This window comes from Thermobia domestica, chromosome 1 (assembly GCF_964235325.1).
Source record: "Thermobia domestica chromosome 1, izTheDome1.hap1.1, whole genome shotgun sequence".
Taxonomy (NCBI): domain Eukaryota; kingdom Metazoa; phylum Arthropoda; class Insecta; order Zygentoma; family Lepismatidae; genus Thermobia; species Thermobia domestica.
This window is the reverse complement of record NC_137454.1, coordinates 322,550,104-322,576,009: the sequence shown is the minus strand read 5'-3', so window position 1 is coordinate 322,576,009 and position 25,906 is coordinate 322,550,104. Positions and strand designations below refer to the sequence as shown.

At 35.9% G+C, this 25,906-nt stretch overlaps 1 protein-coding gene across 2 annotated transcripts in view; it reads right to left on the bottom strand.

Annotated features, from left to right (window-relative positions):
* Nucleotides 1-2,946: 2,946 nt before the first annotated feature.
* Nucleotides 2,947-25,906, bottom strand: part of LOC145667947 (venom allergen 5-like) — a 148,748-nt gene continuing 125,788 nt past the window's right edge. For both annotated transcript variants that reach the window (XM_081735374.1, XM_081735380.1), the window contains one exon: nt 2,947-3,375. In XM_081735374.1, coding sequence (XP_081591500.1) covers nt 3,051-3,375 — 325 coding nt within the window. In that variant the 3' untranslated portion in view covers nt 2,947-3,050. The remainder of the gene's footprint in view (nt 3,376-25,906) is intronic.

Below are 25,906 nucleotides of genomic sequence, written 5' to 3'. Positions count from 1 at the left end.
AGTGACAATAGGCATTGATTTTGTGTATTCTGCACTTAAAATATATACTGGGCCTCACAGGCCCCGGTTGCCCGTTTACGTTACAAAAATGTCTTGCCCGGATAAGGGTTAAGATTAGCCTAACCCAACCGTGTGGCCAAGTGGGTTGCGAGGGGAGTTAGTAAATTACATGCCTCCTACGCGACAGTTCGAGTCCCTTGTAATCCTTTCAATCTTTTTTATAAAGAAACATTTTTTTAAAATCACGAATTACAATAGCACGCACTACACGGGTAGCAATTTATTTTATGAGCTTTAACGGAAAATGTACAGTTACTCATTAATTATTACTCAGTAAGTTTTTAATAGTTTCACTGCTTGACAGCGCCATCTGTGAATGTTATGAAATACGAATTGGTTTCAATATTACGATGATCATGGATGCTAATATGTGTGGTCAGAACTTGCGCTTCCACAAACCTCAAGTTCACACACGATAAAATACAATTTCTGTATTCCGCACATTTTAAACTACTTTTGATAGGTATACTTGATATTTATCTTGAGACAAACCCTCCTCGAAAGGTTTGCTTTATTACATATTGTATTTCTGACGATGCTTCCATTATCACATATGTAGTTTCATTTAACGTAGAATTGCATACGTCAAAACAGTTGAAAAATTTTCTCATTCTTTTAACGTTCCTTCAGTTGAGTGAGTTGATTTTGAGTGTAACGTCCCTTTCAGCAGCGAGGCTATATGAGACGTGGACCTACTTATTAACGTGGAATCCGAACCACAGAGTTCCCACCAGAAATTGAACCCGGATCTCCCACGCTTTTGCTATATTTCAATTAAGACCAGAACGCTCTGAAGCGGATTTAAGAGAGTGCACTTGCAACCCCTGCGTTTTTCAATGAATGCCTTTTTTTTGTAGTTATATTAATTTTACTTTTGAAAAGGTGTAACCAATACGTATTTTAACATTTCCATGAATTATAGGTAGTTATTGTTCAACACTTTTTATTTTTATATGTCGCAATACTAACTTTCAAGTTCCCCTCTTTTCTGCCTCTATTACAGTCATATTGTTTTTAATAAATGCCAAAAACACAATTTTTATTAACAAAGAGAAAGTGTTCTACTAACTGTGGTATCAGTCTCCAGCTTTGTACTTAATTGCTGTGAAGACTAACAGGAAATATTATGTAATAATTATAATAGTAATAATAATAATGATAATAAAGCATCTGAGCGATAAAGATATTTTTTCACTCTTCTATGAAAATTCCTGTGGGCTTCCCTACTTCTGTATATGTTTTTTTTTTAACAATTTGGCAATTATGATTTGTATGAAAGACAAAAATGTCTTATCCGTTGTTCTACAAAGAACTAAACAACTGACCTTGTTTCTGTTTGTCTTTTTAAAACTCCATGTTACGACTTACAAGGCACAGAAACAAGTAGAAGGCCACGTGATTTTCCGCCTAAGGGCAGCTTCAGTGCTAAAATAGAGACTGACATTTTGTCAATATGTTGAGAAGATATCAATCTGTCACACACACAGGTTCTTTCCAATCGTTTGGTTATAACAGGTTAATCAAACCAGGTTGTTGTAGGTAACAGATGAGAATCCCAAAGACCGCATTTTAGCTTTCGTAACAGTCGACTTCAGTGTAGCACATGCAGCAATAACTGTTGGAGCTCCCACAAGGACTGCTCAACCATGGGTACAGCTATATCGGGAAACTGAAGTATCTGCTAGACGTTCATATAAAGAATGAGACCTAACATTCAAATATGACCTATTTCCCCATGTGCGTTTGATATGAAGTCTAATTTTAAGTGAGTGAGGAAGAAGACAATAAAGAGGATTGCGCTGTTTCCTGCAAATGATAGTAATAATAAAGCTATTATTATTATTATTATTATTATTATTATTATTATTATTATTATTATTATTATTATTATTATTATTATTATTATTGTTGTTGTTGTTGTTGTTGTATGCGATTTCACCAAAATTAACAGATGAATTACGCACAAACTCAAAGAATCAATGCACGATGCCTTAATAAAAGATCCCATAGCAGGATTCGAAGCAACGATCTTTGAATTTAGAATCCCATAGATTAAGGATTGCACCGCGCAATGCCACACTGGCAGTTTTATAATTAGTTAATTTAAAGTTCGGAATAGATCAAAACGTTGAATAGAGAACAGAAACAACAAAAACATTATAACATTATCTAAATTGTGAAATATTGTATTGAATAATAACAGTAAAGTAAAATAGTGTGCGCCTTTCCTTATGTTTACTATTGATTTGAGAGAGAAATAAGGAGCAAAAAGTGATAGTGCTGACTAATAGCTAGAAAATAATGTATGCTTTTCATGACTAGACTTTCGTTCAAGAATGTTACTTTCAAGATATTCCAATTTGTTCTTCCTAGACACAGTAAGTAGAATATACTTCTGTGCAGTGAATTTTGACAGAGGTCCCATGGGTGCCTTTCCCCCTGGTCTGGTGACTAGCACGTACGCCATTAGTGCACGGGGTCCCGGGTTCGATTTCCGGTGGGAGAGCGTTTGGAATTTTAACTATCCTGGATATGTTGTAAGCAAGTTTGCCAGGGTGGTTGTGTGTTGCCAATATTTTTCATACAGATTCGACTCCTGAGGAAAGTCAGATCTGTAAAAATTATGATTTTAGCCCTAGAAGCTAAAGGAAGTAAACTTGAAATATGTATTAAATCTTGGATAGAAGTTTGTAGTGATAAAACGGTTCTAATTTCCTTATAGATAATATGTTAATTTTTACCAATGTGACTATCAATGACCATCATTAGTATCACGGAACAAAATAATTTATCCTGTATCTTTCGCTTGTCGCCGGTTTTAATCTTATACATTCATATGTAACGATCATAATACAGACGAAAAAGAAAAAAATAGTTTTGCACAACTCCATGCTAAGTTTATATATTGATCTATCAGTAACTTGCACAAAACTACAAATACTGAAATAACCAACAAGGTAACAAATGAATTAACTCTCTAACAGAATATTTTACGTTAATAAGTAAATTATTCCTGTCAACCATAACGTTGCTGAACTAGACAATATGAGCTTAAACCCTGAACATAAACCTGGCTGTCTTATTGTGCAGTATGTTCCATCTGGGCACTTTGTACATGGTTCACCAATATCATATATTGGTTCTACATCATTTACTGGAGCAGGGCCATAAAGGCAGAGCATGATATCCGTATCTTCTGGCTCTTCATCACCAGCATTTTCCATAGCTAATTCATCAATAGCTCGAGCAAAAGCACAACCAATATATCTTATGTTGTAGTGTAAAGCTATGGCCACAGGCTGAGGCGTATCATACCTGTAATAACAGCAATAAAAATAATATTAATAATTTCATTTTCAAATATTATTAACTTTACATTTTTATTCCACTTACTGAGCAAGAAATCGAACACTTCCTCTATGGAAAATCGCATTACATATAGTTCAGTTTTAAATATAGTTCTTAATAAGTTATGAAACAACTTATCACCTTATTTTGCACCTCTTTCATCAAAATCAACAAGTCTTTTTAACTTAATTTCTCCTATAACATAGTACGTGATCTCGCGCGTTCCTGCAGATACGTCTAGTCTTATCGACGAGACAAGACGAGACGTAAGGTTTACAAGTCTGGTCTCGTAGATATTTCTGGTCTTGCTCCATTTAGATTTTAGAAGAATTATTTCTCGTCTCCTTTTGCTTTGTAAATTTATTCTAAAATTTATGTTCTGACTTTTTCTTAGTTTCATGTAGAAGTTTTCAGAATCCTTTCGCATCACGGGCAGTCCAAGAAGATCCTTAAGTACAGTTAAGGGTGTGATACAAGAACTTGTAAACCACAATCATTATTGAAGTATACTACGAAAGTAAGTCAAACATTATCCGCATTGTATCCATGGGCGGAGTTAGGAATTGTCTCCTGGGAGGGACACACCTTTTGTCTGCTGGAGGGCACGGTAAATACAAATAAGAATTGAAGTATCTTATAGGTGGCAATTTTATCTTTTTTCAAAAAGTTGGGGGGCACTGCCTCCCCCTATGCCCCCAATAGCTCCGCCTATGATTGTAGCTATAATTTTGCTAAAATTGTTCATACTGACCTCTGTCCTCGTTTATTTTCCTGTTATGTTGTTGTGACCATGCTCTGAAAGTTTTATTCTACTTCCTCCATTTGTCTTCCTTTTGTTACAGATGGATGATGGCCGCTCGATGAGAAGTTTGCATCAAAGAGGAACTACGAGCAGTGAACGTGACATGGTTCTGTTAGACAGACGAGTGACTATTGATGAAGTGGCACATCGTCTGGAAATTAGTCATGATTTTGCGTACGAAATCATCCACAACAGACTTGGGTTTCATAAAGTCACTCGTACGGCTCCTTCTCGTAACACTTGTGCGACCACTTTTGAATTTTTCAATAAATTCCTAGGCACTCCGTTGCAGCAAGACACTGTTCCCGTATTGTGCCGAAAATCTTTGATGGATTGCGCCTCTGATATACCTTTCGACCACAAAAACCGGATCATTGCTCGTTGTTCTTCTTTGGTGCAAACTTCTAATGGAGCGGTCTACTTGCAATAAAGGGAAGACAAACGGAGGAATTAGGATCAAACTTTCATACTATGGTCACAACAGCATAACAATAAAATACAGAAGGAGAGAGGTCAGTAGGAATAATGTGAGAAAAGTTATAGCTACGTTGCAAATAATTTTCGACTTACCCTCGTATATAGTGATTTGTATATCTATAAATACTCTTCGTTGTGTTCGTATAATCACACTATTAATTTATATAGTTCTTATACTATGAATTAAGCAGTGACAGAAATTCTAAAATTAGGTGAGCTAGTGTTGTTCACGGGATTTATTAATACTCTCGTCTCGTCCTTTCTCCACTTTAAAAACAATTTCTCGAATTGAATTTCGTCTAATAACCAAATTTCTTCTCTCGTGTCCAAAACAGATAAATAGCGTTACTGCTGTGTTGAAGATTACTTTTTAACCAACTTTTATAAACAAGGTAATGATAAATAAATACACTTCAGTAAATTTACTAATAATTAGAATTACATTGCAAATCAAATAAACAAGATTTGATTTGATTTTCAGTTTAGGGTTCCTTTCAGCAGCAAGGCTATATAAGAAGTGGATCTACAGCTCTAACGTGGGATCCGAACCACATGTACTCCACCGGGAATAGAACCCGAGATTCCCATGCTAAAAAAGGAGCGTACGCTAACCGTTAGCCATGAGATAGCTCTCAAACAAACAAGAAACAAACAAAAAATGGATAAAAACAGGAATGACAAATGAACGTGTATGCACTTGGTCACTACTTCAATCTAATACCTAAACAGAGATATTTTAAACTTTGTATAGTTAGTACTACGTATTGCATTTTAATTCACTACCGGTATTGCTGTAGCGTCTTATACAACAGCTCGAATACTGGTCTCTGAAAATTTTTCTTTTTTTTATGAGAAGATTTATGTCTCCTTTCGCCTTCCTGAACCCATTTTTCTGAACAGCAACCTCAAATAATTTTCACACTCTATTTACACGGGTCTTTGTTTTCCATAGAGAAGCTGTCTTGGTAAAAGCGATCAGCGTATTCAACATTGACAACTCCCAGATTTTCGTTAAAAAAAAAAAAAAAAAAAAAAATACAGGTGGAAGTCCAGAAAAGAAATTTGAGAACATATTATACCGCATATCTTCGAATTTCTTTAATAATTTACCCACAATACGAAAGCAGTTTGGTGCTTTATAATTTCCTGAAAAAGATTACTAACTCATTTTAATGACATCCATGCTTTCTTCGAGCTTTTCATTTCGAATATCTTGTATGCGGAACAACAAAAGTCCCATAGGCTTACTTGATTTTAGGAAACACTTGCACGAAGGTTTTTTTCCATTAGGCAATGAAAGACAGTACCAATTTCGTCCAGTCTAAACCTTATATATGAACTGCAGGGGGAATTAACTTTGAGTTTACAAGTAAAAGATATATCATACATTTCCGTCCACTGACCTGTTCATTTCCACAGGAAACTGTATATCCGAGATGTCCATTAACACTGCACTTACTTTTAAGTTATAACATACCATCCAATTGCATTTGTCATAATAAATTTTCTACAAGAGAATTGTTTGGATTTTCTTACATTTTCTTTGTTAGGTACATGACCTAACAACACAGAAGACAATTTATTGCCCTTTTTTTTTTTTTTTTTTTTTTTTTTTTTTTTTTTTTACAAAATAACTGCTTTAAAACTAATTTTTAGAAAGTTCATAAATAATTTCCATTCTTCAAGATTGTGTTCACAGCCGAATGTATTCCTAAGAGCTCCTGGACTTTTACAATAAATAAAATTATTTTCTTAAGAGAAAAACCGTTCAAATTGTTCCTGGTGTTACGAAAGGTGCACACTTTAGTATCACTCTGAAGGAGATTCAAGTCTTTTAGTCTGGACACCAGAAGTTCGACATGCTTCTTGGACAACTTTAAATCATGAACGAAGTCGTTATGAGCTTCCGAATTCCTAAATCTTGGGGCTGGCTGGAATTAATATATCACTCTCACACGAAATGCCGAGAAACATGACTATGTTAGGTACCAACATAATGTGAGTTACTTTCAGGCTATATGGAAACGCCTTTAAGAAGGCATATGAAATTAAATGAAATCTTTGAGTTTTACGTCCCACGGTTATGCCGGTTAGGCTAAAGGAGACGGTGATGATGAGTGATGAATGAAATGGTGGAATGAAGAAAGTGGGAGGAAACGGGAGAACCCCGAGAAAACCCACGCACGCGGTGTTTGTCCAACACTAAGTTCACATGGCGGGGGGTGGGAACGAACCCGGGACCCCAAGCACCAGAGGTGAACGCTCTACCACTGAGCCACCGCGGCCCCTCGCCTTTAAGAAGGCATTTATTATGTTAATACCTAGATAATTTACAGCAATAAATCTAAGGGTGTTAAGGTAATACAGTAGAGAGTTAACTAATAACAAAACTTACCAAAAAAAATATCTTCTTAAGCTATCAAGACTGCTAATACGGTATAAAACTGTTGAAATATTCCATTATTCGCCTCACATTAACTTGTCTCCTGCAGACTAAGTATAATCATTTCTTTCGTGGGTACAGTATTTCTCATGCCGTAGGAGATACTGCCTAAGATGCTGTAGTTACTGCAAGTATTTACCAAGCACGGCGATTGGCTGCTTCCTATAAGATACGCACATATTTACTATGGACTTACCTTGATTGAACCGAGACATGAACGTCGACTCTCAAAATTCTTGAATGAGTTGAAATAACCATTTATTCATTCTCCATACGGAAGAATGAAGAAAATAAATAAATAAAAATAAAAGTGAATTTTAAATTAATAAACTCGATGTCGTGCTCCGCTTAAGTATTCTAGTTTGATCGTCTTCAGTTTCCCTTTACTGTAGGAGTATTCCTTCTCAATCTTCATCACACCCTCTATCCAGTGGATGTGAAATGACGTTCTCTATAGCTCTCTTGCCGGTAATCGAAGCTCTCACTTTCCGTATATTAGTATTACACGGTTTCTGCTACTCCAAGAGAATGGGTAACTCCCCCAACTCTAATTTATCTATTTATTTACGAACATAATTTCAGACACACTTCAACGCCAGTTTATACTGGAACAGCTAACAAATCTAAGAGATGATAACATACAGCAATAATAATAATAATAATAATAATAATAATAATAATAATAATAATAATAATAATAATAATAATAATAATAATAATAATAATAATAATAATAATAATAATAATAATATGAAAGTAGTAACAAGAAAGGTTGACAATAGCTGACTAGAAGTTATCCATTAAAGTGACTTCGTAGTGAAAGTTACAAACAGGTTCAGAACTAAATAAATCTACGGACGTGTGTGACATTTCGTTGTAGCTCTATAACTTAGGAAGCTTGTAAAACAGTGAGTGTTGAACTATCGAAAGCCTAGGTCATACCATATGAAAAAGATGTGTATTACGTGTTCATCTTAATGGAATTCGGAAATACAATTCTGAGAGTAGCGTTTCGGACCTGAGTTGTCCATGTGTGAGTTTGTACAGATATTTGAGATCACTCATTTTATGACGAGTGTCAGGTACTAGAACATAACAAAACATAAGAGTTTGTGTTTTGTCATCCCACGTGTGCGAGGTACTCTGAAACGTACTATTGCCAGGAAGAAGATTAGAACTAGGGATGGCCAAAATTTTCCGGGATCCAGATTCCGGAAATTTTACTTTCCGGATTCCGGAAAGTAAAAATTCTGGAATTGGCCATCCCTAGCTAGTAGGTGTTAAAATTAAAATAAAAAATACACCATAATGAATATATACTGTAACTCGTATTAGTTTCTTGTAGTTGGAGATGTCTTATCACTTAGGTAGAGAATTGCTACTGCAGTTATTTACTCCTTTATGATTAAGGTGTTATTGCCACACTAGGGCCCGGCCCGATAACTTTTTTAAAATTCTTGGCCCAAGCCCGGCTCGGGCCCGATAAATTTTAAAAGTTTCATTTTGTAACATTTTCACGGGCACACTTCTTCAACGTTTGCCTTTATTGTAATTATCGTTTAACGAAAGTCAATAAATATTAAAGAATTGCAACTTATCGGCCCCAGCCCGGCCAGACCTTAAAATAAATCAGTGTCGGCCTGCCCAAGCCCGGCTCGTGCAGGTCTATGTCATGCACAAAAAAGTCGCCAGTATTTCTCAAACATTATAGTGTTCCCGCCTGCAGCTGCTCCAAAGCACTACAAACTACTTTTTAACCAGACGAAAGGCAGTAAAGGTAAAGAAATCTCAACAACCATTCTAATAATATTCGCTCATTCTCAACATACTTATGTACAGTAAATACAAATTTATAATTTTTGACTTTGCGAAGTATACAATGTGATTGTTCAATAATTAACATAAGCAAGCATTCATTAATTTATATTAATATAATAATTAATAAAGCTAATAAGCAGGTGATTGATGGCTCAGTGGTAGAGTTTCTATCTATAGTATTCTAACCCAGGTCATGTGAATTTTCGATGGCTAATATTGTGTTTGCAAATTTTCGCGTTGTTTCTTGGTTCCCTTTCTTGTATTACTTCCATAATCACTCATTAATGAATTTAGTTTATCAAAACTCTATAGCCCAATATTGATTCTGTCCGTCAGCCCGTCAGAGTCTCAAGAACTATTTGGTGGATTACCATCAATTTTGACCACGATCTACGGAGTCAATACTTAAGAATCGAATTCCCTGATGAATGTAATATTCAAACCGAAAGCGGTACAAATCAACCATTTCCGGTTATGGCGTTAATCACAGTACAATAAATATCGTAATAGATAGCGAGAAGCGGTTTCCTGTAATCGACATATATAATATTCATGTAGATACAACAGTATCCAATTTGTGCATCTCCTAAAAATAGTGAGCTTAGGTATTTAGGGAGCACTTTCTGCTTTAGAAAATGTGTCTTTGGTAAAGAATGTAGAGAATTAGCTGGATCAAACGGGAAACAAATGAGAAAGTGTTAGAAATAGTAGGAAAAAAAAAGAACAATTTTAGGTGTAATAGAAACGAGGAAGAGAAACTGGTTGGAACATTACCTTGAAAGGAACTGCGTCATGAAGAACTTGCTAGTACATATGGTGGCAGGAGAAACAGGGAGCGGCGAAAATGGCTACAGTTGATGGATGGTATTAAAACACGTTTCAAGCAGTATAGGTTTGATTACTTGACCTGTTATGAGTCAAGTAATGTAGGTTTGATGCGTATGCATTGTTTAAGATTAGCTCTGACTTATTATATCTATTGATATATGCTGAATTTTGACATAACCTAGGTAAAGGTTGACTAGTCTTCAAACATGGATAGGAGATGTCGTTCGCCGTACAACATTTAAGTTTCCATGCCTTTGTGAATATGTTCGAAAAATGTATCGCTTTCGTCGCTCATAAGTAACAGCAATGTAAAGCAGATTTAAATAATCGATTTCTTTGGTTCTTGGTCAATTCATTCATCTTTTCACCGTTTCTAGTTTCTCAAAATGCCATACTACAATCGAATGATCAACGCCTAGTTTCTTTGCAACTTCTCGTGTTGTTTTCCGCAGAACTGCTTCGGGGATCAGCTTCAATTCGTAGTGCCCAACAACCGAACGACGTTAGTGATATTCCTTAACCTTCAAGAGTAAGTCAACACGACAGAATTTTTAGAACCAACCTTCTATTGTATGTTCACTTACAATACCGTAATTTATATCTCACTTTCATTAATGTTTCAACTTGTTTTGGGTTCTCTGGGACCGAATTGAAAGCTACGCTGCAGTAGAGTTTGTTAAATCAAATAATATTTTGGCTTCCTAACGTCTTAGGCATGAAAATAGATGAATAGAAAATATATTTCCTATGACATATATTTCTACAATGTGCTAAACATAAGCTTTCAGACGATATTAACAAAGGGTACAACCAGTATATTTTATTAAGGATTAGATTTCTGAGTTGTCGGCATCTATGGCCATTTACCCCGTCACGTATGAGGTGACGTCCCTCGGTGAGCACACTATCGGAGGAAAGGGCAGGAAGGATGCGACTTGGAAACTGTATGTTAGGTACCACCCCGGCATTTTCCTAGTGTGCATGAGGGAAACTCAGGAAAAAACTCATTCAAAATGGCTGGCCTGAAAAAGCCGTTACACTTTTTCCACCGAGTGTGCCCACTGGGAATCGAACCCGGGACCGCACACACCAAAGACAAGAGTGTTAGCGACTACGCCACACGGGGCCAGAGCAGTAGGTGGTGGGCACTTGACCACCGGTAGCTGAAAAATCGCCTTTTTTTCCATGGTCTCCTGAGAGCAAGGACTCAATTTTCCACTGTCTCACGATACGCTATGACCCACGCCCCGTCAGCTCATGATCTTTTACGTCCTCCATGTTAAGGGTGAATTTGTTTCCTTTTATGAGCACTTTTAAGAGGGTGTACTAGTTCCCTTTTATAAGTACTGTTTAGGGGGTGTACTCGTTCCAACTCCTATTTGAACATAGCAGATATTACATAAGATTCATTCGATTTTATGAGGGGTGTACCAGTTCAACCCCTAGCAGAGGTAAAAAAAAGAGTATGGCATATTTTCCAATCCCTATTTTAACATAGCGCAGCTAATAAAAGAGTATGGCTCATTTTTCAACCCTTATTTTACCATAACAGAAATCACACAGAGACTACGAAACATAACGAAGATTAAACATAGTCCATTTTAGGGAGTGTACTCGTTCCCTTTTATGATCATATTTTTCAACCCCTATTTTAACATAGCAGATAATACATAAGACTACGTACTTTTTCCACCCCTTATTTTACCATAGCAGAGAATACATGGAGACTACGAACACATAGTAGAGCAGATAATCTTTAAGAGGTGGACTCGTATGATCACTTTTTCACCCCTATTTTACCATGGCAGATAATACATAAGACTAGGTAACATAGCAGGGGTGTACTCGTTCCAACCCCTATTTTAACATAGACAATGAGCACCTTATAACAAAGATTACTGAACCGTCCACCCACGGTCATTTTAAGGGGTGTATTCATTCTGTATGATGATCACTTTTTCCACCTTATTTGAACATAGCAAATTCATTCCACCCCTAATTGAACATAGTAGAAATGTATTCGTTTAGGGTGTATTCCTTCTCTTTTATGAGCACCTTGAACCGGCGACCCACAGTCTTTTACGATCTCCATTTTAAGGATGTACTTGTTCCCTTTTAACCCCTATTTCCCACAGAGGCTACAGACATAGCAGATTACATAGCAAACGGGGTGTACTCGTTCCAACATTTCCTCCGTTTATTTGTAGAGCACAAAAAGTAGCCAAAAAATATGAATACAAAATATAAAATGGTCTTTCCAAAAAAAGCCAACAAATTTTCTGCTTAGTACAAAACCGAATGGGTCACACAAATTTATATTTTTGTATATAGTTTGAGTGTCCAAAATTCATAAAATGGCCCTTCTCTGTTTCCTTCTGTAGAACACCCAAATTTATTCCTTCGTTTATTTTAGTAGTACAAAAATGTACATAAATACTGAGCTATTTAAATTTTAACTTCTTCGCTTTTTTAGTGCAAATTTTTTCCGCTTAGTACAAAACTGAATAGGTACTCCTTCGGTTTCTTTTTTGTCGTTGGTGCTCCATTTTTGATGGTACATAAGAAAATAGTCCATCCAAATTTTATTCGTTCTTCACCTCTTTTTCTTATTTTGCTTGGTACAAAACTGAATAGGTCACACAAATTTATATCTTCGTTTGTTTAAATAGTACAACATCGTCTAGAAATTCTGAGCTAGTTAAAATTGATTGCTTTGTTTATTTGTGTAGCTTTTTTAGTTTGGTACAAATTCTAAGTCAGTTAAAAATGGCCTCGTTGGTACAAAAGGAAATAGGATACCCCCAATAAATGGCACAGAAAAGTATAGAATGCTGATCCTCCTTCGCTTTTCTGCTGCAAATTTTATTCATTCTTCATTTTTTTCTGCTTAGTACAAAACTGAAAAGGTCACCGAAATTTATTCCTCCTTCGGTTTCTTTTTTGTCTTTGGTACAAAAGTATGTATGCCACTCAAATTTGCTCCATTTTTTGTTGGTACATAAGAAAATAGTCCATCCAAATTTTATTCGTTCTTCACTTCTTTTTCTTATTTTGCTAGGTACAAAACTAAATATTCTACCCAAATTTATTCCTTCATTTATTTGATTAATGGCCCTTCACTTTGTCCAGTTGGTACATAAGGAAATAATCCAATCAAATTTTTCTGGTTCGTACAAAACTAAATACTCCATCCAAATTTGAGTGTTGCAAAATGAAATGAAATTCTGAGTTAGTTAGAAAATAGTCCTTCTTGCTACAAAAATGGAAAGCTCACTCAAGAGACCTTCGTTTGATTAAATAGCACAAGATAGTATTGAACTTCTGACCCGGTTAAATTTATCCGATTGTTTGTTTATTTAAATAGTACAAAATGGATTAAAATACGCAATTATTTCTCGTTGCTGCAAAATTGAATAGGTCACTTAAATTATCTTCTTCCGTATATTTAAATAGTACAAGATGATATAAAATACTCAGCTAGTTCAAATCGCATATCTTTGCTTTCTTTTCGTTAGTCCATCCAAATTATTTTTTTCGTTTATTTTGAATAACCCAAAAATGTACAGAAATTCTGAGCTAGATAAAAATGGCGTTGTTTTGATTTTGTTCTCGTTAGTACAATAGCAAATAAGTCACTTAAATTTATTCATTCTTCACATTTTTCTGCTTGGTACAAAATTTATCCGTTGCTCCGTTTACTAGCTCTCGATGGTCATTATTTTGGAACTTGCAGTGATTGACGAACTATTACTAAATGTGGAAACACCACCTCAATATTTGGCTCCGTTGAGAGTTTGACCTTTGACCTCGATGATCATTATTTTGGAACTTGTAGATGACCAGTTACTTGATTTGGAAACAGCACCTCAATATGTGGCTCAGTTTTCGTGTTATTAGGTTTTAAGTATGCTGACCTTTGACCTTGATGATCATTATTTTGGAACTTGTAGTAGTTGGTGGCCCATTACTAAATGTGGAAACAACACCTCAATATGTGGCTCTAGTTTTGAGTTATTAGGTTCTAAGTATGTTGACCTTTGACCTCGATGGTCATTATTTTGGAACTTGTAGTAGTTGGTGGCCGATTACTAAATGTGGAAACACCACCTCAATATATGGCTCAGTTTTCGTGTTATTAGGTTTTAAGTATGTTGACCTTTGACCTCGATGATCAGTATTTTGGAACTTGTAGCAGTTGGTGGCCGATTACTAAATGTGGAAACACCGCCTCAATATGTGGCTCAGTTTTCGTGTTATTAGGTTTTAAGTATGTTGACCTTTGACCTCGATGGTAATTATTTTTGGAACTTTTAGTAGTTCATGACCAGTTACTAGATTTGGAAACAGCACCTCAATATGTGGCTCTGGTTTTGAGTTATTAGGTTTTAAGTATGTTGACCTTTGACCTCAATGGTAATTATTTTTGGAACTTGTAGTAGTTGATGACCAGTTACTAGATTTGGAAACAGCACCTCAATATGTGGCTCTGGTTTTGAGTTATTAGGTTTTAAGTATTTTGACCTTTGACCTCGATGGTCATTATTTTGGAACTTGTAGTAGTTGATGACCAATTACTAAATGTGGAAACACCACCTCAATATGTGGCTCAGTTTTCGTGTTATTAGGTTTTAAGTATGTTGACCTTTGACCTCGATGGTCATTATTTTGGAACTTGTAGTAGTTGGTGGCCGATTACTGAATGTGGAAACACCACCTCAATATGTGGCTCAGTTTTCGTGTTATTAGGTTTTAAGTATGTTGACCTTTGACCTCGATGATCAGTATTTTGGAACTTGTAGTAGTTGGTGGCCGATTACTAAATGTGGAAACACCACCTCAATATGCGGCTCTGGTTTTGAGTTATTAGGTTTTACGTATGTTGACCTTTGACCTCGATGGTCATTATTTTGGAACTTGCAGTAGTTGATGACCAATTACTACATTTGGAAACAGCACCTCAATATGAGGATCCCTTTTCGAGTTATTAGGTTATAAGTATTTTGACCTTTGACCTCGATGGTAATTATTTTTCGAACTTTTAGTAGTTAATGACCAATTGCTAAATGTGGAAACACCACCTCAATATGTTGCTTCGTTTATGAGTGATTGGCTTTTAAGTGTCATACAAAGGGCGTATCCCACAAACTTTAACACCCAGGTAGAAATAGATATGATATTCGTAATCAGCATGATCGAAAACGCCCATATACCGAGTTTCATCCAAATCGGTTAAAATTGTCATAGAAAGGGCGTATCCCACATAAACTATAGGACCCAGGTAAAAATAAATATAATATTCGTGATCAGCATGGTCGAAAACCCCTATATGCCGAGTTTCACCCAAATCGGTTAAAATTGTCATAGAAAGGGCGTATGCCACATAAACTATAGGACCCAGGTAAAAATAAATATAATATTCGTGATCAGCATGGTCGAAAACCCCCATATGCCGAGTTTCATCCAAATCGGTTAAAATTGTCATAGAAAGGGCGTATCCCACATAAACTATAAGACCCAGGTAAAAAAGAATTCTTTGCTATGTTGGAACGAATACACCCCGTTTGCTATGTAATCTGCTTTGTCCGTAGCCTCTGTGGGAAATAAGGGTTAAAAGGGGAACAAGTACATCCCTAAAATGGAGATCGTAAAAGACCGTGGGTCGCCGGTTCAAGGTGCTCATAAAAGAGAAGGAATACACCATAAACGAATACATCTCTACTATGTTCAATTAGGGGTGAAATGAATTTGCTATGTTCAAATAAGGGTGGAAAATGAATACACCCCTTAAAATGACCGTGGATGGACGTGGGTGGACGGTTCAGTAATCTTTGTTATAATGTGCTCATTGTCTATGTTAAAATAGGGGTTGGAACGAGTACACCCCTGCTATGTTACGTAGTCTTATGTATTATCTGCCATGGTAAAAACAGGGGTGGAAAAGTGTTAAAGATTATCTGCTCTACTCTGTGTTCGTAGTCTCTGCTATGGTAAATAAGGGGTGGAAAAAGTACGTAGTCTTATGTATTATCTGCTATGTTAAAATAAGGGTTGAAACGAGTACACCCCCTAAAATGGACTATGTTTAATCTTCGCTATGTTTCGTACTCTCTGTGTGAATTCTGTTGTGGTAAAATAAGAATTCAAAAATGAGCCATACTCTTATATTAGCTGTGCTATGTTCAAATAGGGGTGGAACGAATCTTATGTATTCTCCGCTCTGCTGAGTATTCGTAGTCTCAGTGTAATTTCTGCTATGTTAGAATAGGGGTTGGAAAATATGCCATACTCTTTTATTACCTCTGCTATGTATAAATAGGGGTTGAACTAGTACACCCCTCTATTATGTTGGTATTCATTGTCTGCTATGTTACATAGGTGTTTGCTATATTACAGTAGGGGTTAAAAAATAAGCCATACTCTTTTATTAGCTCTGCTATGTAATCTGTGCTATGTTCGTAGTCTCCATGTATTCTCTGCTATGTTTAAATAAGGGTTGGAGAATGTGCTCGTAGTCTTATGTAATATGTGTTATGGTAAAATAAGGGTTGAAAAATGAGCCATACTCTTTTATTAGCTGTGCTATGTATTATCTGCTCTGCTGTGTGTTCATAGTCTCAGTGTAATTTCTGCTATGTTCAAATAGGGGTTGAAAAAGTGACCATAAAAGGGAACGAGTTCACCCCTTAAAATGTGCTCATAAAAGAGAACGAGTACACCCTTGTTATGTTACGTACTCTTATGTGTTATCTGCTCTGCTGAGTGTTACGTAGGCTTGTGTGTTATCTGCTTTGCTATGTGTTCGTAATCTTATGTGTTATCTCCTATGTTAAAATAGGGGTTGAAAAATATGCTCGTAAAAGAAAACGACTACACCCTTGTTATGTTACGTACTCTTATGTGTTATCTCCTCTGCTGTGTGTTACGTACTCTTATGTGTTATCTGCTCTTCTATGTGTTCGTAATTAAGATAGGGGTTGGAAAAACGATCATAAAAGGGAACGAGTTCACCCCTTAAAATGTGCTCATAAAAGGGAACGAGTACACCCCCTAAAAAGTGCTCATAAAAGGGAATGAATACACCCCTAAAATGGAGGTCGTAAAAGATCGTGAGCTGACGGGGCGTGGGTCATAGCGTATCGTGAGACAGTGGAAAATTGAGTCCTTGCTCTCAGGAGACCATGGAAAAAAAAGGCGATTTTTCAGCTACCGGGGGTCAAGTGCCCCCCACCTACTCAGAGCATATTTTATTATCACTGATATGTGTCAAAGTAGAAGTTCCCGAATTCCTACATTAATTTTGTGCAAATCAAGCGAATTGTACACGGGGATATCCTACAGTCCATCAGAATATTGTATGCGGATAGCTTCAAAGCAAATTGCTAGTTGCGCATACTTCATGCTGGGTTCAGAAATGAACCGCCACTGATCCTATTAATAAATTATTCCACAAAGACTACTGTTGCGTTATTTCCAAAGGTAAAGTACAGTAGACCCTGCACTATTCGTCCTAGTTAAGAGACAGGAAAAGAAAGAAAGAGAGAAAACTCCGTAATAAAGTGAGAAATGATTTGTAAATGATTTACTAAACTTGTAACGCTTTCGTAGAAACGCGACTGTGCCAAGAAGAAACAGTCATCGATCAAGGACATTTTCTACAACTAGAAACTATATCTTTTGACTCTTTTAGGCCTAGTTAATTTTGATCGCGAGGAGCTAAGGGTGATCCGTACTACTTACGGCAGTATGTCAGTGCTCCTAATTTACATTTTTACATGTTTCCTGCGACTAAATTAGATATTATTAAATTTATTCTGTCCTTTTATTCTTTTTGACTTCCTTTTCGTGTAATATCGTTTAAACGTATGTTACAATATTAACAAATATTTATAAATTACTTGTCTGTACTAAGTAATCATGTAATATTAATAATACGGAATGTGATGTTAAAAAAGTGTGTTTTTAATGGTATGTGTGGAGCAACAATCATAGTACTCCAATGTACCCGGCATTCTTGTTATCCGGCTTGCCCTTCGGCAACATTAGACCGGATAGTTGGTAGTCTACTGTATTTACGACGCATGAGATGAGAAATTTTCGAAAGGAGACAAAAAGGGCTCGCCTAGAATCGATTTAAGACGAGAGAGAACCGTTTAGGAATCGAGGCGATACTTGTACAAAAAATGAGACGAGACAATAAACCTTTTTTCTCGTCTCGTCTCGTTTCGTAGGTAACACTAATCTGGGCATTTTAAGAAAGTAATTGCCATCCCTCTCCTGCTACTGTCCCGTCGAATCTCCAAAAATCCTTTCCTAGTGGTACTGGTACCTACTGTATGTCTTGTCCAAATTACAAGTTTCTAGCATAAGCTGTTTGGCCTGAAAGTTCATCAGTGAGTCAGACACTCACTCAGTCAGGACTTTTTTCAAATATAGAGATATATGAATACAGGCCACTGCTAAGGGGGAAGGAACGTGCCCCGGGCGTGTGGTTGGAGGGGTGCCTAAAAGGGAGTAGATAGATAGATAAACATATAAATTAGGGGGCACCGAATTTCATGTTTGCCCAGGGTGACATAAACCTTCTATGAATAAGGAAAACATAATGTCCATGAAGTTGACACATTAGGTATTGTTTGCCACGACTTATTTTTGTGTAGTTTGTCACGGTATTGTTCTCTCTGATTTATCTTATATCATAATCATGAAGATTTATACAAAATCGACTCATGAGCTGAGGGTTGCCAGATAACTATATCATAATAACTAGATCTATTATATTTATAAGCAGAATAAATAGAGTACAAATGGTTCCAAATACATTATTGGGTACTGCTCCTATTCCGTAACCCTAGTTTTGAGTATTCATTAGACCAGTGATTCTCAAAGTGGGGTCCGCGGGACCTAGCTAGAGGGTCCGCGAGGCCTAAAGGTTGAAATGTGTTGTAATAAAATAATACTTGCAGGTATTATGCAATAAATATTTCTAAGACCAAGAAACTGCAGTTGTGGGCAGTACGAGTGCAAAACAATAACTATTCATCATTTCCAGTGCTCAAGGATTTCAGTGACTCTTCAAGTGAAAAAGCTCCGCTGAAATACACGAAACACTTGTAGGTTACTTGAAAGCATTAGCTGCAAGTTTTCGGGAATATTTCCCTGTTCCACAACCAGGTAATGGTTGGATTGAAAATCATTTCACTAATGTAGAAATCCATGACATACACACGGTAAAGAAAGTATTTGACAGTTGACAAATTTTCATTTGCCAATAACTCGGGAACAAATGAATTAATTTTGACCTTTTTGTTGCTGTCCTTAGAATGGTTATAACTTGATAACTTGCCAAAATCGGTACTCTAATAAGTTAATTTTTTGTCGAGTTATTATGAAAAGAAATTTTGTCAACTGAATAATACTTTCTTTCGTGACTGTACAACGTATGAATCTCTCTAACACAGAACAAGAAGAGCTATTTTAACTATCCTGTAGTACTTCGTAGAAATATATTTTTAAAGAAAATGAACTTCGTTCTTTTGGTTGCGTGTACTCTGTATGAAGAGTTGTCTAAAAAGACATTGCAACATTTGATGCCTTTCCCTACCACTTACTTCTGTGAGCAGATTTTTCTGCTATATTTGTATCAAAATTTTAAAGCGAAATCGTCTTAATGGGACCTAAGATTGATGGTGACAAAACTTATTTCAGATTTTAATGCAAGTATGGGAAAAACACAAAGAATTTCATTTCTCATATTAGTGACCCCACATTTAAGAATTTATCAACTGGATTCCCTCCCCTTTAAAAAAGTTTCCAGTCTTGAAAGTTACTATATTTTCAATTGAAATTTCGTTCACTACGAAACAATCATGTACCTTTAGAATAAATTACTTATTACATTATTTTTCTTGATTTTTTTCTTATCACTGGTAATTCTAATTAGTATATTTTAATACTATGTGAAATTTCAGGTAGCATTGCAAGGGGGTCCTCAGATTATTTTCCGAATGAAAAAGGGGTTCGCGTTATCGGAAAGTTTGAGAACCACTGCATTAGACATTTCTCTCCAAAGGGACTTTAGGAGTGTTTTAGTTTATTCTCAAAATTTAAATTAGATCTGAATTTTCTATTTTTCACTTTGACCTAAGCAATTTTAGTTGATTTACGTTTTTGCTCGTTTGATATTAGACAGTACTCAATTGCTTATTACGTTTTAATGAGTTCGTACAGGTTGATTCTATTGAGATATATTTATATTTAATCATAGTTTGAGAAAAAAAAAATTAGAAGGGATTGTTACGCGTTCGTAGTCATGCCAGGAAGTATTATCTGCATTTCATCAGTTTGAAGTGTGATCTTATGTTTACATTTGTTTTTATGGAAAGTATAGTTGCCTGCTGCTGTTACATACTATAAGAAAATATTTAAAAAAATGGTATTTATAAATCTGAGGTTAACAAATGGTCTTCGTGAAATAAGAACATTTTTAATCTTTAGAAGTATAGTTTTGTTTTAATAATAACATTTTTAATATTTTATATACGTTCATGCATTGAAAACAATTATTAGAAATAGTAATAGAAGTTTTAGTTTTCCATGAAAAGTGTATATTATTATTATTATTATTATTATTATTATTATTATTATTATTATTATTATTATTATTATTATTTGTAGTAGTAGTAGTATTAGTAGTATTAGTAGTATTAGTAGTATTTATCAAAGAAATGTGTGACGGGACTCATTTCTTCTACTAGATGGCATATCGGAACAAAACTTTTGAGAATACAAACTCTAAAAATCAAATACAGAACACAAAAGTAACTTTCCACATCGAGAGTCTAATGAGGCTTCTTTTGTCCCAAAGGTGAGAACACTTACCACTTGTTTCAGGGATCAAAATCAAAAGTGTCTGGCAACCCATCCTTTTTATTCAAGTGTGTGTGAATCTTCACGGAGTTCGACAGGTGCCGTTACGGCCAGTGCCTCGTGTGTGGTGGTGCTCTAGGAGGAAGAGAGTTGAGTGGGATCTCCTATACACCTACGCTACACTTACACTTTCTTTTACGTTTACACGTACATACATCCCCTTCTTTTTTCTACTCTTTGTTTTTTTTTTTTTTCATTTTAGACTTCCCACTTTTCTCTAACTTTTTGCCCTGTTCAACGTGGCTTTTAGCCCTCTTTCACTGTCTGAACTTCTTTTTCGATTTTGAGCTTTTCCTGACTTTGACCTTTATCCCGATTGTGTTCTTTCTTCCCAATTGTGTCCTGTCTTTTATTCATTTTTGTTCCTGAATCATAAATCCTCCGTGTGAGGTACACATTTGACAATTTTGCAATCGTAGCACACATGACTAACGAGTTGGTGCACCTACGCATTTGACCGGTAATGGTCTACGACAAGACAAGACAAGACAAGAATCTTCATGATAATCAGATGTGATAAGATCGGAATGCAAAGACTGTGGCAAAATTGTGGCAAACAACACAAAAATCGAGTCGTGGCAAACAACACGCCATCAGCTGACAAGCCACTTACGTCAGACCCCAATTTCGACACGTCGCTAGTGCTACGTTAGTGTTCAATAGTGACGCAAATCGTTAGTACTCCACAGATAACTTGTACCTTTTAAATGATGAGTATCGGTCTAGTAACTGCATGCCAATAGGCCCACATCTAGAATCTTCTCAAAAATGAGGTTAATCGCTATACAATGTAAGTGCTCATTAATACCATTAATATTAACGTTAATGTCTCCATCATGCTGCTCTTGGCGTAATAATATAACTTTAACAACTTTATACATCAGGCTCACCTTATTAAAATTAGCCAAACGAACACGGTAACACCACGCTCTTTGTTAGCCTCAATGCGTCCCTCAATTCTCGCGAACTTTATGTGCGTGCAATGTGGATGTGCTGCCTAACGTGCCCAAGTTAAAGTCTGTTCCAGGCAACCTGATAGGAAACTCTCCTACTTCCCACCACTTACCACTGCAGAAGGGGAAAACAAGTCACTGACCCTCACAGGGAGGGAAGCTTTTCTAATAAACAGAATCGAGTAAACTCTAAATTCGTATGTCAATTCGCTCGCATCTCATGTTGAGAAAACACTGCTGTTCGTTTAGCTATCAACCGCGAGTAACAACCAACGACTGTTTTAAATTTTTGTCGTGTAGAAAAGTATTGCATATTATTTATATGCTAAAGTTTACCCTACTGTACAACATTTTATTGTCTTAACAAATATCGAAAACATTAAAATCAATAAGACCTCAATCTGCCCAGTTGTGTATGAATATGGAAGTTGATCCCTAACACGAATACAAGAACGCGAATGAGGGGTTTCGAAAACCAAATATTGATAAAAATATTTGGAGTGAAATGGGCATACATTCAGGTGAATTAAAACGCCAAAGAAGCTTTTATTTCACAACAACTACAGGTCAACGAATATAAATAGTAAAGTTAATATGTATAAGATAAGCATGACACGTTGCTTGTATGGGAAATAAGCACTAAGTCACCAAGTCCTATTCAAAAAGTCTATTAGAAAGAGACTATTAGGTGGGCTTTCGGCTTCCGGACAATGTAAAGCGGATCTTCGAAGGATGGTTGATAACAAATATGGTACATTGACTTTTCGCAGGTTAAAATGGAAATGTTAAATCTAATGGAAATGTTGGTTTCTATTACGATGAGCCTTTGAGCCCTAAACCAAAGCATTCGTTATTTTTGTAAATTTGAACAAACTCGTATTCATCGTTACTCTTTTTTCCTTATACATTAATCAACTCTTGTTACATCATTAGACTATCCTGCACGCTTGGGGCCGCTGTGGCTCAGTGGTAGAGTTTTTACCTGTGGTGCATGGGGTCCCTGGTTCGATCCTAGCTCGCACCAATTGAACTTTGTAGTGGACAAACAGCGTCTACGTGGGTTTGCTCGGAGATCTCGCGTTTCCTCCCACTTTCTTCATTCCACCATTTCTTTGATTTCTCACTATCACCGTCTTCTTTAGCCTAGCCGGCATAATCGTGGGACATAAATCTTATAAAGATTTCATTTTCGGTTTTCGATGAAATTATTGTATTAATAAGTAAACACCCATTCTATTACCAACCCTACCATCCTTTGCTATTCCAACATTATGTCTCAAGCCCGACTGCCAAGAAGAAGGAAAATAAACAATATAACTGTTCAATAAAATTTCCATTATAATAACACATGTTACTTACCTCACAAATACAGGCAAATATAATTAAGTGTTTTAAAATACGTAGTGTTATTGTGAAAGTTATAATCTATTATTTAGACATATTTAGATACACTAAATACTTCCGTGTGCGAGGGCTGATGGTGGAAGACGGAACACCAACATTCACCTGTTTTTGAGCGTGGTGGGGGATAAAACAACTTTTTTCTATCAGGTTACGTGAAACAGATTATAGTTCTTTTTTTGCAACTATTGTTTATATGTTATTTATTGCTAGTCTGCGAAGTATTCCTTACATTAATATGCCCTTGCCTTTGATAGTCATTGCGTATTTACAAGTAGTGTGTGTATTACTGTTAGAAGATAAAAAAAAAACATAGATAAAAGCTGCTACTTAACGGTTCATATTTTTATTTTACAGTACGTAAACTAATAATAGAGGTAAATGTGGTATTGTGGAACCCTACTGGTAAAGTGGAACCCCTGCATATCGCATCTTCTAAGCGCTGCAGCCTAATGGAGAGAGCGAGAAATTATGGATTTAGTTGTCCAACAGTCCACTGTAGTGCTCGAGTTCAGTTTAATGAGACATGTGTGTGCGGAGGAAGTTATTTTGATTTCCTTCTTTAGTGAACTTTTTGCAAGGTAATATTCGTATTGTAACTTGATGTACTTTTACTGATTATATATACCAAATGATTTGCTTATCGCAATCTATCATAGTTATAGGTTTTTCCTTTCCTTAATGACCTAAGTTATCTTTCAAAAGTAAGGTGTAAGAAGAAGTAAAAATCCAATATGTCGAAGGTGATAATGTGGAAGCCTATCTATGTTGGTAAAGTGGAACCCTCAGAACTTTTCCACAAATCACTAATTGGCGTTCTTATGTCATTCCAGATGCCCAGGAAACAACTAGACCCAAACCCGAAAAGTGTTTTGAAGAAATGGAATAGTGAAAATATGATTCATGCAATCAAAGATGTTCGAGCGAAGGGAACAGGAAGCTAGTTTCTTCATAAGTGATCTCGTGTCACCTCAAGAAATCAGCTCAATGCCTGAGTTTACGAGAAAGCATTCTAATAGAGGACGGAAGGCATCCAGTGCATTCGTTCTTACAGCTGCACCTTCCAAGTTAGCATTGAAGTGGACATTGGACGACGCTAAGGGAAACAATGCAAAGCCATTGAAGAATCTTCTCAAATTAAAGAAGAATGCAACAGATGCAGAACAAAGGACAAAAACTAAATGTACACGAAAACTGTCAATTGAAGTTGCATCTGCGTCTGAAGAGGAATCAATTGATTCTGGAGAATCAGCTTTAAGTATCCTGGTTAGACAGATTTGTCCCGACACTGACAATGCAGCGTGTATGTTTTGCAGACAGTCATTTTCTGAAGACACTAGAGGCGAGTTGTGTATTCTATGTGCAAGTTGTGAATTGTGGTGCCATGTTGATTGTTCGGAATGTGAAAAGGACATATACATCTGTGACTTTTGTCAGTAAATAGACCGTAGAGAGCTTTTTCTACATGATCGACAATAGTGTGGATTGCCTTTCGTAGACCTATTACGGGAAATATAAACCTAGATACCTTAATAAACGAATACATTTGTTGTATATAGCAGCCTGTATTTCATTTGGTAAAATTTTGAATTCTTTAAGTATACTGATAGTGGGGTTCCACATTACCACCTTACTTTTGAAACGACCGAATTTGGAGTGAATTATTTTTGAGAATGTGAATTATTTTTATCTAAGTATGCATATATCTGAATTTCATGGTATGTAGCACTGGTAAACATAATACAGATTATGTGTACAAAATTTGGGTGTATTTTGCGTGCTCTATAAAATTTTATGTGCCAGAAACAAAATGGGGTTCCAGAAACAAAATAATAATAATAATAATAATAATAATAATAATAATAATAATAATAATAATAATAATAATAATATTGCAGCATAAAAGTTATCAATTGCATCACATTGGCAACAAGCTACGCATATTTCAACTTCATAAAATTCGTTTCTCATGACTTTCACGGATACTACGCATGATATCTTAATTATGTCATTTTGTTTATCTCGGTAAGATATATGTCTTATCTCTGGACAATATCACAGTAAAAAAAAAATTAAATATTAGGAGTACATCGTACTTTTGGACTACATCTCATTAACCATGGAAAGATTGAGTAGTGTATACTTCAGGATCTAAGTTTCAGCTTAACTTGCATCATACATTCTTAGGATTACGAAAAGGAAATTTGTTCGTTTGCATTTGAACAAAATTCTTAGGATTACAAAAAGGAAATTCATTTTTTGGAATTCCGGGATTTTTCCGAAATCGGAATCTTCTAAATTCCGGAATTTTTCCGATTCTACTTTCCGGATTCCGGAAAGTAAAAATTCCGGAATTGGCCATCCCTAGCTTATATATTGTCTTATAAATCTGCAGTTTTATTTTTCTTCCTCTCAAGCTAACCTCCCTTGTGTATTCTCAAGCTAGATAAAAAGATTGCTTACTTCTTTTCGATGTAGTACTTTTTTTTTTTTTGTCAGTGATCTACTTTCCTGTCTATTTTAGAATGGTATTGTATGGCTCAAACAATTTGTTGATAGCAATGGGAATAAACAAAGAGTACGAAAATTACAGTCTCTGTGTTTATGCTGTGGTGTACAGTAACGAGCATTATAAAAGTTTGAGTGAGAAGGAGAATAACGCGGAGGATTTAAAGTTGACCGTATGACGAGTAGATGAGATTACGTCTTTTGGCAAGTCCACATTTTAACCATGCTTTACGTAGCATATTAGTAGTTGAGATTCTAGGTTTCTGTGTAGAGCGGTGTGAGCTACAGTATTTTAGAGAGCTTTATACTAAGGTACTCGCGAGTGCCACATCTTTCTTTACT